The 17,083-nt window shown below is 38.4% G+C and overlaps 1 protein-coding gene across 1 annotated transcript in view; it reads left to right on the top strand.

Annotated features, from left to right (window-relative positions):
* tanc1b (tetratricopeptide repeat, ankyrin repeat and coiled-coil containing 1b) overlaps positions 1-17,083 on the top strand; it is a 106,328-nt gene that overhangs the window by 60,918 nt on the left and 28,327 nt on the right. Inside the window, exons 7-9 of the mRNA XM_017309268.1 lie at positions 4,477-4,809; positions 13,842-13,964; positions 16,616-16,897. Of these exons, the coding sequence (XP_017164757.1) occupies positions 4,477-4,809; positions 13,842-13,964; positions 16,616-16,897 (738 nt within the window). The remainder of the gene's footprint in view (positions 1-4,476; positions 4,810-13,841; positions 13,965-16,615; positions 16,898-17,083) is intronic.

Genomic DNA, 17,083 nt, shown 5'->3' with positions numbered 1-17,083 from the left:
TGTGGTGCCATCCATTTTGTCAATGGAAATGGTCCATCCTACAGCAAAATGACCCTGCATCGTGATATCACCTCCAGATTGTTCGTAATTTAGGTTGGGGAATTTAGACTTTTAACCTTCCCTCTTTCTCCTCCAAAAGTAACAGTGATAGTTGTGGGAAATCTTTGTTGTTTTATCCCAACAGACAACAGAAGTTGTGAATTTCATTTTCCCTTAAGTGCATTTGTAATGGCTAATCTGGCTTTTTTTAATTATTTTACTTTTGAAGTAAAAGCTTCTTCCTCTCTAAGTGATCTTCCAATACAAGTCAATTCTGGACTGTGTTCACTGTAAGTAATGACACTTTTTCACTAGCTTCATCCAGCATCTTCACAATAGTTTTTTCTGGGGCTGACTTGCACATTTTACCCCAAATAAATTTGTTTTTGGGCCAAAGACCCTGTCGTTTTTTCTGCTTAAAGCTAAACACAGGTCAAAGTAGGCTTTAAATGAGCTTTACTCAAATAGTCGGTGATATGTATGTAATACATTATCTTGTCTTTATAAATTAACAGCACAGCATAGAAAAATGACCAGAATCTTTGCAGCCTCAGAACTACCCCCTTCAGTTCCTCAGTGGTAAAACCTCCAGTTGAATTTAGAAAAACTCTGAAAAAGCCAAAGCATGTAATGACTTGTAAACACTCTTAAACTTTTTGTCACCTATCTCCCTAAAGTCTCAGAAACTAAAGAGTTTCACATAAGGACCCTTTATGTTAAAATTGATACCCTGTGTGTCGTTTTTGCTGCAGAACAAAGGGACGAACCTGTGCGATGTCAGTCACCTGTCGCTCTGCCAAGCTTGTTAAGACTGAGCAGCATTTGTGTGACATGTTATTCATCCTGAGTGTCAGTCAGCTGGTTTGTAGGAAGCTGCTTCAGCAGGAGGAAGCGTCGTCCTGACAGTTGTAGCAGTTTGACGTTGTGCTGGATCTCTTGTAATAGTCCTATAAGACATCGAGGGATTTATGCAAGCTGACAGGAAGATGGCATAGTCTGTTGATGCATTAGTTCGTCTACCGTTTCCTCCCACACTGTTTCGCATGGCCACACAGATGTTAGGGTCTTATTCTGAAAATGGGCTTCACATGTATTTAAGGATGATTGAGTAACAAATTGTAATTGGACCTTCGGCTCTGTACCATAAAGTTTTCTTTTTAACTGCAGTCTGTCTTTTTTTTATGTATTCTACAGTTCACACAGGTGAAGCAAAATGCATTCTAATGCTAACAACAATTATACCACGGCGCTTTGAAACCGACTCACTTGATATGTTTGCAGCAGAAACCAATATGTTCCAAAGCCATTCATAACGAAACATTTGGATTTCTAATTCTGCAGCGTTTCTATAACTGATTGCCATGAGTCCGTCATTCTGCCTCCCCTAAAGTAATATTATTGCTCAGCGCTGAATAATTTATGAAGGCCGTGATATACTATCTCCCTGCCAGAGGTGCCGATGCAAATCATGATTAAACATTTGCTGGAATTCTGCAAAATGATGATGGTCTAAAAAAATGTGCACCTTAACCAGAGGATCCTCAATTTTCAGAAAGCATTGAATTTGAAATTCTCACATCATGTAATTTGTAAAATGTATTAATTACAGAAATGTAAAACTGAGGGAATAATCTGATGTTTTAGTAGTTTGAACAAAACTGAGTTGATTTTGTATAATTCTTTAATGGCTAATCTACAGTGAATTAAGTATTAATTCAGATACATCAAACTATTCATCAAGTAAAAAAGCAGAACAAAAATAAGTCCAAATATGACGCTTTTAGACTAAGTTATTTCTAGTCTTGGTGAAGTGATGCTTCAACATCTATGAACACATCTTACATCTTTGAGTTTTTATCGACACTTTCTTCATGTCTCGTGTGAAGTTTGTGTTTGGCTTTTATTTTCCTCGAGTTTGTGGAGCCCAACTACTCTTTTGTTCTCCACTTGTCTAAATTTGTCATTTTTGAAACCCAGACTGTCATCATTGGTGGTAGGGACAAAAATGAGTTATAGTTGTAATTTGGGGCCAAATGAATAAATGCTATTAATTCTGCCCTCATTAAATCTTCAGCAGTTAAAATACAAATAACATCCCTGGGTTCAGCCCACATTTCTTGTTTCTAACATTGTCTATGACCCACACTTTTCTGTGCAGACAGATGAAAAGACTGCAGCTGTTAGGTGAACAACCTTTCATGACAAGGCACCGAAATACAGAAAAATTAGAGATAATTTATACTTTAAGGAGCTGTGAAATACATGAAGATTAAGGACAAAATTAAACATTCTTCCTCACTCATCTTAGCTGCATTAGCAACACCTAACGTATTGGAAGAGCAACAATTAATGACTGTTCCTTCATAGGCATCAAGCTGAATTAAAATTCAGGGTTTTACTAATTTGTGTGCAAATCGAGGGGGTTGGGAAATGATCAGAACCACTGGGCTGAGACATCTCTCTTCCGTACCTTGATAAAGTAGTTCTAACGAAAAGAAGAACAAAGCTGTGCTGCACGTCAGATTCCTGTCGGTGATTAATGTTCCCTGTTCTTTGAAGTTTCACCCTGACTGGTTTGAAAAGCACAATAATTTGACTTTGTACTGAATCAAATTCCTTTATTTAGCAACATAGACTGGCTAAAAAGGGACATGGGAACCTGAAGTTATTACTGAAAACAGCGTTTTAAATGATGTAAAAGAAAAGTCTTTTTAGATGTGAATAATTAAAAGTTTTTTAGTTTAAGATGCCAAGTAATCCAGAGCAGGGTGAGATGTTGTTGTATATCCGAATGATTTCGATTGGCACATGTGCTTGCTTTACCAGTAATGACACAGAACTATAGCACTATGAAATTTTGACAAGTAGCTCATTCCAGGCACTTTGACTAGTGCCTGGAAAATGCATAACACTGCTCCTTTAACACTTTTAAGAACATGTTAGAGTGTCCTCCAAAAAAAAAAAAAACAACTTTGCTCTTCCTGGTTAAACAGTTGCAGTCCATTTATATTGAAAGCTGTGGAGATGTCACACTGCAAAACAGGATTTTACTATTGTAAAATATAGACAAAATTGTGTTGACTACTATAATGACTACTATTTTCTCACTGATTATTTCTGTTTTTATTTTAATTATGTAAAGCACTTTGAAATGCCTTGCTGCTGAAATGTGCTATACAAATAAAATTTGATTGATTGATTGAATGTTTGGATCTTATAGCTGCAAAAATGTGGGTAACATTACTTAAACGTTTACTAACTGTAAGGCTTCCAAAAATGGTCAATGTTGCTGAAGTTTGAAAGCTCAAGGGGATAAAACAAATATTTCACTCTATGTTCAACCTTTCTATTATCTGGTAAAAGTCGTGCTTTATTGTGGACAAATGACAGTTTCCCTTTCAATAACTGTTTACATATGTTCCAGCCATCATTGGGTGAGAAGTAGTGCACACCCTAGATCGACTGGCAGTTGGTCACAACAACTCAGACATACAAGACAAACAGTCGTACACATGCATGCTCATACTTGGGGAAAATTTAGAGAAGCACACGCATGCACAGAGCAGTCATGCAAACTATGTAACTGGACAACAGAATTCAAATCCAATAACTTCTTCCAGCAAGACAAGACTGCTACCAACTGTGCCACAGCACAGCCCTTCTCTTAATTTGTGAAAAACTCAGGAAGAAAAACCAAAATGAGATTTCTTTCCTCAGTAGCACCACCTAAACCAAAGGCTGCTGTTCCTGCTGACCTGATGGTGATAATGTATTATACATTCTCTAAACAAAGCAGATCTGATTTCTCACCTTCTGAATGGCCAATCACACATCATGAGCAATCAAGAAAATCATGCAGTTCTAGTCGCCAACTGATTTCTCTGTCCATGTCTGTTTTTTTACCTTCTGTGCACCTCTCTGCTCTCAGAGAACATGTTTGTGTTTGATGGTTTTCTTATAGGATTGGCGGATTTGTTCTCACCTAAACAGAACTCCAGTCTAAACTTGAATGTTTTTAGACCTGTGTCTTCTTTCTCTCTCAATGTTTGGGTGTGGATTTCTTTTTTTGTTTGTGCTATATCTAATTACTGTTTTCACCGTATAAAGCTGAATGAATAGTCTCATTTGAAGCAAGACCTCTGAGCTAAATCCTTAAACTAATTTAACAAATCCAAGCTGCCATGCCTCCTACTTTTTTTTATTAGTGCACAGAGACGGTCGCTGTCGATTGAAAATGAGTTTCTGAGCAGCGTTGATAAGAGCAATGAGCAGCAGCAATGAGTTATTCAAAGTTCCATTACAGCTCAGTGTCTCAGTGAAGATTAAGACTGATAAATGTTCATATCACACAAAGAACACTGCTCTAATTTATCTCTCCTCTTTCCCTCCTATTATCCCTCCTCATTGGCTCAAATTCTGTTTTCTGTCTCCATTTAGCCACCATCACTAGTTCCTCTGAGAATGACGACCGCAGCGGCTCCAGCCTCGAGTGGAGTAAAGATGGCAGCCTAAGGAGCACCGGGTGCCATGGCTTGGCGCAGAGCGTGCGGGCTGACACGTGCTCTCCTGTGGTGGAAGAAGAGTCCAGTAGTGCCACGGCAACACCAGCTGACACCCCGTCGAGGACAGACCAGCAGCAGCAGCAGCCCCACACACCAGCTGGAGCACAGGGGCCACCACGACCACTAGGTCACACATCCGACGGGCCTAATCCGTATCCACCGCAGGCATCATCCTCCCTCATAATGCCGAGGCCAAACTCTGTTGCTGGTAAGGACGGTCTCTGTTCTTGGCAAATGTTGCAAATAAGCCATCTGTGTGAATGTGCTACTGTAGCCGTCTTGGTGAAAAGCTTTGTCAGTCAAGTTCTTTTGACTCTGATAAAAGAGAGCTCTGCCTGGGGACTGGCAAGTGAAATGTCATTTTAGTCCAAGCAGGTGAGCGATACAAATGGCCAGGAGCAGGAAGCGATATAAAAGAAATCAGTACAGGTTTTGCTTTTCACAGCTGGGCGTCAGGGCAGAAGTTTGGGATTAGGCAGCTGCTGTGTGTTGCGCCTCAGCCACTGGCTGCTATGTCAGCTCCAAGCACAACCTGCTGTCTKGTTGATCTGTTCTGCATTCCTTCCCTTAAAGCTCCCTGTTGTGGTTTGGCTCACGATATTCACACAGCTGTCACAGTTGTTGATATTCCCCAGTACCCCCTTTTCTCCACTCATGTCTCCCCCTTCTTTTCTACTCCCTGGTCTCACCCTTCCACCTCGCTTCTGTTTTTGTTGACTGCTTTTGACCTTGACCCTGTTGTTAAACTGGCCTTCATGAGCTATTACTTTCTACTCTATTTTGGACCAAGATTTTATTAGATCACAGTCGGTGCTTGGTTTCTCCTGTATAATATACCGTCAATGATGTAGTAGTTCATAGCTTTGTATACAAGTACAGCGGGTTTTGAAAGGTGCTTGTGTCGCTTGTCACAACCACAAAAATGATGCACAGCTTTTAAAATGTTTTACAGATAAATGTTTGAAAAATGGGCCATTTGTTTTGTGATGACTTACTCTTAAAGCCCTAAAAGTAAAATAGGTGTGAACAAATGTTGTTTGAAGTAAACCTATTTGTACTTTAGTCAAAGTGGAATGGTTGAACATTTCAGTCCAAACCTGGGGGAGTCATTCCTGAAAAGAATCACATCAGCATCTGCAGTGAAAGGTGTTTCTGAAATATCGACGGAAGAGGCTCAGAATTACACAGTGTCACATTTCTCATGTTTTTATTAATAAAACAACTATGCAGTACTTTATGTTGGTCTGTCACATACATTCGCAATAGAGTACATTAAGGTTTGCAGCTGTAACATGACACATGGTGAAAAAGTAAAGGACTGTATGCACAGTTGGATTTTGTTTTTCCGGTCCCAAAATGTCTGCAAGCTTAGGGTCAGGTTTATAGATGCTGTAACTGACAACATAAACACTAAGGTCATGACTTCAGCATTTGTTTGACAGACGGGAGTATGTGTTGTGTACAGAGGCTGAAACATTTCTTCAGCAAGAGGTATATTGCATACAAAGTGAGGTTACACAGGGACAAAGAACAAAATCATCTGGTGTACAGTATTGCCATTGAAATATGCCACCTTCCACTCTGGAAGCAGGTAACTGAACTGAAATTGCTGGAGCGGATATGTTTTCAGTCGGAAAAATAAAAATAAGTCGCACGTGTAAAGCCGTAACAAAAAAAAGCACTTCGTGTCCACTGACTGCTAATTGTTTTCCTTAACCTTTTTAACTGGATTGCATCTTTCTTATCCATTATGTTTTGTACCATAAAGCTTAAGAGGCCAGACGCACTGTGGCTCATAAAGCTGGCAGACCAGGAAATATTTGGCAGTATACGTGTGCTTGTTTTATGGGTTGATGTCATAGTTATGCAGCATTGCCCTCTTGGGGCCCTTGACAATTCACACCTTGGATTTTACGCTGTGTGACAAAACCATGGGAGAGGACATCAAGGACGCTGTAAGACGACTTCATTTATGGCTGCGACTGGGCTGTGTAGGTGCCCCGGCGAGGCACGGATGCCTCTCCTGAAGAAAATTATATTTGGAGAAGAAATGGTGATGAGCTCATTTTAATGAAAGCTGCTCCCGTTTTTGATGCATTGACTCAGAATCGCAGTGATTAACGGTTTACTCTGTCTAAACTTTGACCGAATACCATTAAGGAAAATATGATGCAGGAGTAAAAACAATGTTATATTAAGCCTAGGAGACCTGGTGTAAAGCTGACAATCATCCACTTTAAGGATTAAGGATTATTGTGTGTGATCTTAGACAAGTAAAAACAGTGCTTTTACCTCAACCTTTGCTGGTTTAAAGGGGAGGGGTAGTGCTGTGTTCACAGAAATGGAGAAAACTTTAATCACAACATCCTTTTATATGGCATCGCAGTAAAACAAAAAACTTCTAACCCTAGGAGCAGTAAGACTGAAAATTGTAGCTAACATGGCTGCAGTGCATTCCCATACTATCAATCCTCCACCTTCGTGTTTAATAATTTCTTTGACTTTGTGCTGACAGCATGTTTATGTTTTAAAATGTGCTGCTTGACTTGCCTGTGATTTTGCTATCTTTGCGTTGACATGTATCAGTTTTTAATGACCCTGTGTAGCATGTGCTTTGCTTAAGAAAATCTAAATTTAAAAATTTTAGATGCTTCCTTTTTTGTTGAAGCATCTCAGTTAAATATTTTAGGAAGCAGGTATGTTTACCAAAATCAAAGGTCCGTGTTAGTTTTGGGCCAATGAGGAGTTCCACAGTTTTTAAGTCATATGTTCAGCTGCTTGTGATTGTGTTGCTTAGATTTGGGGCGTGCAATAACCCTGCTGTGTGGGAGATGAATGACATCACAGTGCATTTATTTAATTTAGCAGTGATTTGTTACCTTCCAGGTCCTTATGTTGTGTATTGGGCTTTTGCATGCACTCGCTGTTTGTATTCTGAAGTTGTCTCTTCCTTTGGCAGTGGTCTTGCTCTGAGCTTACCTCATCAAAAAATGATGGGGCCGAGGTTCATTTATGTTCTTTAAAAAAAAAAAAGCATGTGGAGAATGAAAAGCCAGATTTTCTGACAGGTTTATCTGAAAAGGTAAAATTCAGATGCCTTCTGTTTTTCAAACATAATTAAGTCCTTTAGGCTCATTTTTTTTTCTTAAGAATCTAATTTGTGATTCCGAAGTGTTTGCAGAGGTCAGATCGTAATTACAAATGTGTCTTGAATTTCTGCAACACTGAGGCGTAAACAAAAAAAATAATAGCTTTCTGAATCAAATATACGCTGGCACTAGTCTGCTCCAGTGCAGCAGGTTGACATAGTTTCACGTCATCTTGAATGCTGGGAGCTCTTATGATTGTTGCTGTTTTTATTTGCTTTGTTTCCTTGTTTAAAGACGGCATATCATGGTTGTTTGTGATGTCTCCAGGGAGCCATGGAATTCACATCCGGCCGTAGCTTTATGTAGTCACTAATCTGTTTAGTTCGCAAGTCAAACGAAAACAGATAAGCCATTCATATCCTCTGGCACATTTCGGAAAGGTCACAGAGGCATCTTCAAAAATGCCCGTTTCCAGAGCTGTTTTGATGCCTCTGTGTCACAGCAGGAGGAAAAGAAAAACTCTTTGAGGGATCAATCTTTTTTGAGTTTGCAAACCCCTCTCAGCGGCTCCCGTCTGAAAGATCAGGACTTGTTAAATGCCCAGTCTTATAATAGTAGAGTGTGGGATAAAGTCTCTCCTTCAGAGTTTGACAGACAACATCCCACTGTTTGCAATTCTATAGAAAAAAATATCTTTTCATAAGCCTCTAGTCTTGTATAAAGTTTGTTTTTCTTGAATATTTTTAATAATTACATCTTTTTTTTTTATTTAATTTTTTAAAAACATTTTGCAGTATTTATTTACTCCAATCAACGTTATTCAAACTTTATTTTGAATACCCTCAATTCCAGCTGATTGCTGAAGACCAACAATAACGGATACAATTAGGCAAGTTAATAACTTATGATACCTGGAAAAAGGACACTTATTTATATATAATGTTTATCATGAGCTCTATCAGTTCACAAACTGTATTCCTTTTTATTTATACACGGAGTATAGATACAAGATACATTTGATAATTGTAGCTATTAATCTTTATCAACACATATTCATAAAATACTAATAATTCCCTTGCACCAAAATTAACAGCTTTGAGCTTATGAAGCTACACAAAATTTAAACTCTTTATTCTTGTGTATTTTTGCTGTTTATCAATTTACATGAGGGTATATGGAGTACTACACCACATGGCTAATTAGCATAAGCAAAAGGATCACAGGGCAAATTAACATCATCACCTCTATGCATTTTCTTTTTGCCAGAGAGATGTCCCTTTTTATTAATTCACAAATTCTAATCCAAGTTGCATGATAATAAAAATCAGTGTCACAAAGTGGCTTGAAAGTACCTAAATAGTGCTGTGAAATAACATACTACATTCCATCCGTCTAATCCGCTTTATGTAGACGTCATTGTGTCTCGCTTGTTAACTCATAATGCTTAGTTTGCTGCAGGATTTTTTCTGTAGAATAGCCTCAATATGCTGCTGTAACACCTGCAAGAGGTAATGGGATTGCTTTGTTTGGAACAGATTTGGGATCAAATCTGTACATAGTTTTTTTAATACACATGCTATTTAGACACGAACATCCAGTTGGAAATATATTTTCCTCGCTATAGAAAGTTTCTTGCTCCTAAGGCCTCGACACAAATGCTAGGACTTTCATAAAAATTATAGGCTTATGAAAATGAAAATAATGTGCGGATTAGTTCAAACTTTTCTTTTCTACTGTGGTGAGCTTTAGAAAAATTATATTTAGAGGATTAGGCTGTGATAATTATGGCAGTAATAATTAGCTGCTATTGCCTTCAGCTTAATCACAGCAGGCGTTCAGATCTCCATCTGTGTTAAAGTGAACAAATATTTTGAATTGGCCCTTGGAGAGAATACACAGAATTAGAGAGCAAAGCTAAGTTTTCTTTTTTTTTTTTTTCAGAACTTAATGAGATCGTCTTGGTCACATCTTTGGAGTGGTGTCAAGGAAAGTGAATGGGTTGAGAAACCGAGAGGTGCGGTATCTTAGAGCAAAGGTGCTTCTGTCTTATTCTCTGCTCGGGCATGAGGAACATGAAACTGAAGATTTCAAAGTGCAAACCAGCTTGAGGGGGAAACGAGTCACATTTTCATCAGCCTGACACATTTTTACGACTTCAAAGTCATTGCAAACTCAAACTTCAAGACATCAAATGGGATTTTTTTTTTTTTTTTTAAATGAGCACACCTGCATGAATGGGAAGAAATGCAGACAGTTGGAAAAGAACGGTGTTCACAGCTGAATGTGATCTTCATTTTTGGCTTGGCTTTAAAGGCGTTGTAGACTAAACTGAAAGGGACTTGATAAAAAAGGAGAGACGGGGAATGTATGTGCAGCACAGAGGATATCAGACAGGCATAATGGTGTGCCAATGTTAAAACATTCTCATATCAGTAACTCCGATTAAAGTTTGTTGGTGTTCTGTTTAGAAATGCACTGATCAGAATTATCTGGACGATTCCAGGTATCCAGTTTTTGCACAGTTTACCTGGATTAGCAGGTTCCAATCACTATTTAAGGACTTTATAATAACTAGATCTATAAACGGCATGCATGAGAGAGAAGCGATAATAAAAGTTTCACAAATACTTTAAAATAAAGAAAGTATTACTTGACTTTTACTTTTGTCTGACGTTAGCATTGTACATCAACAGAACAGCTGTTTGTTCAAAATGTAGACTTTTATAAGAGACTCCCAAAAGGTGGCTTACATTTCCAACATTTTTTTTCTGTTCTCCATTTAGCCTTCCTATTAAATGCATAAAGTCTTGTGCTCTGCTGGCAGACTGAGCCTCTTTCACATTGTAGTTTATTTTTAAATTGCCTTTGACTTCATTTTAAACACTTTATTTATCCTGACAAATAATTTTGTCTTTCCTTACTAACAACTTCAACACTCAGGAGTGTTATTGTCAAGGTCTATTTAAGAGTAGTATGTTGAAAACCAATTACAAAGTATTCAGAGCCCATAGACTGAATCTCCTAGCTGACCTTTTTGTTTCATTTAATTCTCCAATTTTTCACCCTCTGCTGCTTCCTTATCAAAGGTAGTATGTAAATTCAAATTCATAAGGCACACGGACAGAAATTACGTCTTAAACCCGTGAGTTAAAAGTACAAAGAGACGGGGAGGGTGACACTCTTTGCATTCATTTAGCTAGCGCCTACTGCTGTGGGTGCTGTGACTGACTGAGCACCAGAAAGAAGATGGCCATTGTCTGCTGCCACTGGCTCTGCAAGTGAGGAATAAGTGAGGAATTGCTGTTGTACCCCTAGAGAGCTCATCCTATGTGGGTGTTTTATAAACCGTTAGCCAAGCGTGTGGACCCAGGTTTCCCGTAACTGCCACTGTCCAGGTATTCCCATGCTTTGGAGGAGTCTTCCCGAATTCCTGCTGTGCTTCCTACCGGTGCTGCTGGGTGTGAGGAGTCGTAGCATCATAATCGAATTTGCACACGTTTTCATCATGTAGTGGTTTACACAGACTATTTTTCTTTTTGTGTCGGTTTTGTGTGGTTGTCGTTTTATTTAATTTGCTGAAAATTGGTTTATGTCCAGAGTGCTTGTCCAGGAACAGTCTGCTGCAATAAAAGTAACTCTGGGGCCTCTTTTCATTTCGGTCGCAGTTGCAGCAGACGTGTTTTAATTAGTGAGACATTCCAGAGAGCGAGTTCGCAACTCGGTGTGGGAGAGAGTAAGTGAAGAGGGGAAGATGAGTGTTTGTGACTGTCTCTCCCATCTGAGGCACATAAAGAAGATAACTGAGGCTTTGATTCTGCTCTTCTGCAAGGCCAAACCAGAATACAGCTCGATGATGTTTGGATTGAAAAATGAGTTGCAATTGGAGTAGAGACCTTGTTGCACTGCTACACATCTTTATTATATTAACAGGGCACAGCTCATACTTTCAACCTTCTGCTAAATTGCTGTGCAATCACACTGACTCATATGCAGAAGTTAATCTGGAGACTTTTTGGGATCAAAATCGTCTCCTGCTGTGAGACCTCAACTCCTCCCTGCACAAAGTCAGATTGAAATAAAATAAAATCTGGAGCGAGTTTAACATCTAAGTTACAAAGTGCATTTTTATTTAAGATGGTAAAAACTAAAATAAAAATCTAATATTTATTGGCTTACTAATAATTTACATTGCTTCACTTGATTGCATGTGGATAACAAATATATGTTCAGCAGATTGTTGCTAATTAGGGGTGAAAGTAAGTGGGTACGGCAGGGTACTACGTACTCCTGAAAGATTTAGCGGGGGTACGCAGTACTTGCAAGAGAGAGGAACGGCTGTCTGCTGTAAAAAAAAAAAATCAGTGGGTTAAACTGTGCAGCCAAGAACAATCTAAAACAGACTTGATCAGTTAATAAATACCCTTTTTCCCATTTCATATTGTTTCTGAACTGTTCGTGCTTTGTAGAGCAGCGGTGCAACATGTCGATCACGGAAGGTTTTGAGTCGATATCGGCATTAGATGACAAACTGAACGCCGCCATGACGCTGAGACCAGCATGTCCTCCTCTGACTCCTTGTCAAAACTTTCATAACTTTATTAAAGAAAAATAACAAAAAATATCAACAAAACGTGTTCAAATTAATGACTCAACAACAATAGTAATCTCAGTATTTGTTGTTTCGACAAGGTGTTGCGCAATTCTGTGCGTTTCGGTTCCATTATCAAGATAACGAGAAGAGCAGGAGTTTAAAATGAACTAATCAACCACCGCTGTGTTCATGAGAGGCTTATTAATGATTGCAAAAATAAATATCAAGCCTGCAAACCCAATATCGTAACGGACTGAATGTTTTTAATGTAATCTCGGGTAAAATGTGCGAGTGATTTAAAGTTGATCACCTGTTCAGGTTGTTTTACCTTTGTCTTGGCGCATCACAGCCGCTGTAGTTTCTGAACGTTCAACAAACGACAAACCTGAACTAATTACTTGTTCTTTGTGAGTATACGTCATTTACAACAAACATCAAACGTATATATTTTTCATTAAATATCTAACAAGCAAATGGCTTCTACCGCGATAATTAGAGTCCGAGAGGCTTTTCCTTTATCAAACAATTTTGTTTTTTGCCTCTTTAGTGGAAATATTGATGTTGATGAGACTTTCTCCAAAATAACCTTTTTCAACCTTTATAGCTCCACTGTTGAAAATGAGGCTCTAACATTCACAAATGACAGTGCAATAAAATCCAGTCCAACATCTGGTTTGAGGTGATTCCTCTGGAACTTGTTGGAGGAAAAATATCCCTGCTTCAGAAGATGAGCTTTAACCTAACAGAGCTCTGTGGTTCCTCCTATCAGTGTGAGAGTCAGGGTGAGGAGCTGCAGGATCTTCAGAACTATCAGGTCATGATGCTGGGCTACTGATTATTCCTCTGTCTGGACTCAGGAACAATAAAACCAGTTTAAAAGCTAAAATGAATGGTTATATGCCAGACATGGAAAACTGGGGTGCAGTTTTCCATGCCATGATGTTCAGAATTTAGGTCTCATGGCATCTCAAGGTGTCACCATTGCAGCCAGTGGGCTGAAAGAAATACAGCTTTATTTTGTAGCAATTCAAGAGTTACCCAGCTTTTTGTTTTTGTAATGGTACCCCCAAGAATTTAAAACTACTTTCACCCCTGTTGCTAATGTGAGTAATTTTCGAACGTCTCAATAAACTTGCAGTAGAAAGAGCTTCATTAAGCCGTTGCAACTGGCATAGGATTGATTTATTCTTTTTTTCTGAGGAGAAACAAAGGTAGTCCGTCCTCTCCCTACAGCACAAAAGTGCTGTTTGAGGGGACAGACATCTTACTGCTATAGCTGTCAGAAGAAATCAGACAACCAGAGCACATCTGTCTTAACTATAAGATACTGTTATCCTTTCAGCTGCAGTTTACTAGTACTGCCTCTAGGAATTGTCAAATGTCAAAGCGCACTGGCTTGCATCACCATCACTCATCTTCTGGGAGATAGAGCCTGTGTGCAACAAAATCTTCAACTACTGATTCTTCCCATCTCACTTTTTTTGCAGTTTTTGAAATAAAAGCAGTCTTCCTGATTTAGTATTGTTCATTGTCTGTTTTTGGATCTGTGTGTCTCCGCAGCAACCAGCTCCACAAAGCTGGAGGACCTGAGTTATCTTGATGAGCAGCGCAACACGCCCCTGAGGACGTCCATTCGCCTGCCGTGGCACAACACAGGGGGGAGGCCACCGCATGACCCTAAAGGTGACTGACTGTTAATGCTGCAAATAAGCTGGATGTTGAACATTGTTGCGCTTTCTTGATATCCAGATTTGGGATAGTTAAGTTTTTCTTTTTAGGTTGCCATTATCACGACCAGTTCTTGAAAACACCAAATTTCTTAGGTAGAGTTTAAGACCATACAGAAGTATTTACCTGACTTTTTTTTTTTTTTTAAACATTTTGTCATGTCACAACCACACATTTTAATGTACTGCATTATAATATTCTGTAATAGACCAACACAAAGTAGTGAATATTTGCAAAGTGGAAGGGAAAGTGTACATTAACAATATTTCAAATATGAAAAATGGTGTCATTTATTCTATTCAGCCCGCTTGAATCAATATTTGTAGGACCACAATCTGTAATCTCTGTGATTACAGATGACATATGTCTCAATTAGCTTTGGATGTACACATGATAACATTTTTTGCCCATTAGCTCAAACTTAGACAGATTGAATCAAGAGTAATCCTCAAAGATACATTTTCAAATCTATTAATATGTCCCGTATTGAATTTGACTCTGAAATGTAACTTTTCGGTTGAAATTAGATGTATTTTTACGTAACGTTTTTCCTGGAAGTTGAACCTCTGCTTCAGCCTAAAGTGTTTTGCAGCTTTTTCTTCATTGTTTCTCTGTATTTAGCTCCATGTGTCTTAACTAGTTTCTCCATGACTGCTGAAGAAAAGCATCCACATCTGTCCACTGTTGACTGCAGTGATCAGCTTTTTCCTACGTAAACAGATTTTTATGGATCTTTTTCTTCCTACTACACTAGGTCTATGACATTAAACCTTAATTTTCCAAAGGTCTCGTTAGATGCTTTGTACTGAAGCTCACTTTAGAAGGCAGTAGTACATTTGAATATTTTCCTGTACATCAGCAAAAATCCACAATTGAATGCCACCTTGTTTTAAGCTGAATATAAACAGCACTTTTAAACCTAAGACCAACGTTTAGAAAGAGTCTAACCACAGAAGCAAATCAATTCTGTGTGCACCCAGGACTTGTGAAATGGAGATTGATAGGATTTTAGCTTATGTTTGGCATTAAGAATAGTGTGTCGTGTTTTTATTTGTTTGGCTATCTTTATCTTGTTTGTTGTGTGAAAGAGGAAGAGAGCAGTTGGTGTTGCACAGCTTTGCAGAGTTCCTTAGAAAAACTTCAAAAGGAATATTTGATGAAAACTAGAGTAGCTCAAAGTTTTGGGCGTTTAGATTTTCACCTCTGAGTGACAATGAAAATAGGACAGAAGCAGTGATTCAAGTCAATTCAACTCAACCCATTGTTTGATCCACTTCTGATTCACAATAAATTGACCAAATTCAATTGCATTTGAGGACCTTAGTCTAATATAGAGAGATAGGCACGTTAATACTAAATAAGATTCCGAAATACCCTCACAAAAAGAAGTTGAAGATGAACTTAAAATGCTCAATCTTGGAGATAAGCCTGTATGTCTCGTCTAATAATTTAAAAAAAAGAGCACAAGGAGTGGAGGAGAGGTACTCGGTGTGTATCAACTGAGGCCCTGCAGGACCTTAGGCTAATACCAGCATAACTAATGAATATTTCAGGGTCACCCAAGCAATTATAACTACAGCTTTCTGTAAAAAGCAACTTTTCATGGTTATTCAGGGAAGGTTAAGAGGGTTTCTGCTTTTTGAACCCAAACTGGAAGCTGGTTTAACAGAACAGATTCTAAGTTATTTGAGTTTTGTAGAAATCCAGTTAAAACTAGTAGGAGGAGATATGTCCTGTCAAAATGCAGAATCTCCATTTGGCACAAATAATGAGAAATTCCTCCAGAATGTTTTACTTTATTTTTATATCTCTTTTAAATTGTAGCTTCATTTTTTTTTGCTCTAGAAAATGTATTCAGTATGCACCCATCAGGGATTTTGTGGCTGATTTCCAAACACCAGTTTTGCAAAGCTCTGACCTACCAGCCCCCGTTTCTAATTAAGAACTATAAAAAGCAAAAACACATTTGTTTTATTGTCTTGTAAAACTAATTCTCACAAACAGCCAAAAATCATGATGCCAGCTCAAAAGAATTACCCCCCCCCCTCCTTTATAGGTCACTAGCTTCTTTCTTTTCCTTTTTATTTTTTGTACATCTCAAAATGTTTAGGTGTGTTGTATTACCAGATATATATATATATATATATATATATATATATATATAATGTTTTTTTTTCTACCATATGTTTTTTTAAATAAATGAATAATGTTTCCAAAAATTATATTTTAGAAGGAACTCCGACTGTTGACTTATTGAAGCTTTAGCCTTAAAGAGCCTTTATGTGAAAGATAAATAATTGTTTATATTACATCCGAGAAACTGAGCAGTTGGTGTTGCACAGCTCTGCAGTTAAATAGGATTTCATTAAATTTACAGATCAGGGCCAGTAAAGTATATCAGCCAATTCCGATATTACAAGTCCAAAATTCTTGGGCCATTTATGTTTTGTACTGGCCAAATATTTGAACACCCAAAGGAAAAGAATAAATATATTAGGACTCATTTTGTATGTAGCAACTTAATCATTCCACACTATTACTGCAAGGTTTTATTATTAACACCATGACTAATTATGATGTGTTTCCCCCCCCCTCATTTACTTTAGGACGCTTTGCTCCCTACAAACCTTCAGACATCATGCTCAAGCCCCTGCTGTTTGAGGTTCCCAGCATCACTACAGACTCTGTGTTTGTCGGCCGAGACTGGCTGTTTCAGCAGCTTGAGGACATGCTGAAGGCCAGCGAGTCCAGTGAAAACCATGGAGTTGTGGTGGTGGGTAGCGTTGGGTATGGGAAGACGGCCATTATCTCCCGACTGGTAGCGCTGAGCTGTCACGGAGGACGCATGCGCCAGATTGCCTCCAACAGTCCCAGTGCCTCACCTAAAAGTAAGCAGTTTTCCTTTGGGTAAGAGCTTGTAGAGTGTGAATGGAAGACTAGAAAACTACCTAAACTTGTGTTTATACGCGTTATAAAAATGTCTCTAAAGGTATTTTTGGAAAAAGAAAAAAAAGTTTTTAAATGTTTTATTTAAAAAATGACATTGCGTGACATTGTGTGTGTGTGTGTGTGTG

The sequence above is a fragment of the Poecilia reticulata genome, linkage group LG2 (assembly GCF_000633615.1).
Source record: "Poecilia reticulata strain Guanapo linkage group LG2, Guppy_female_1.0+MT, whole genome shotgun sequence".
NCBI lineage: Eukaryota > Metazoa > Chordata > Actinopteri > Cyprinodontiformes > Poeciliidae > Poecilia > Poecilia reticulata.
Note: the sequence above shows the minus strand (reverse complement) of the source record. Positions and strands in the feature narration are given on the sequence as shown.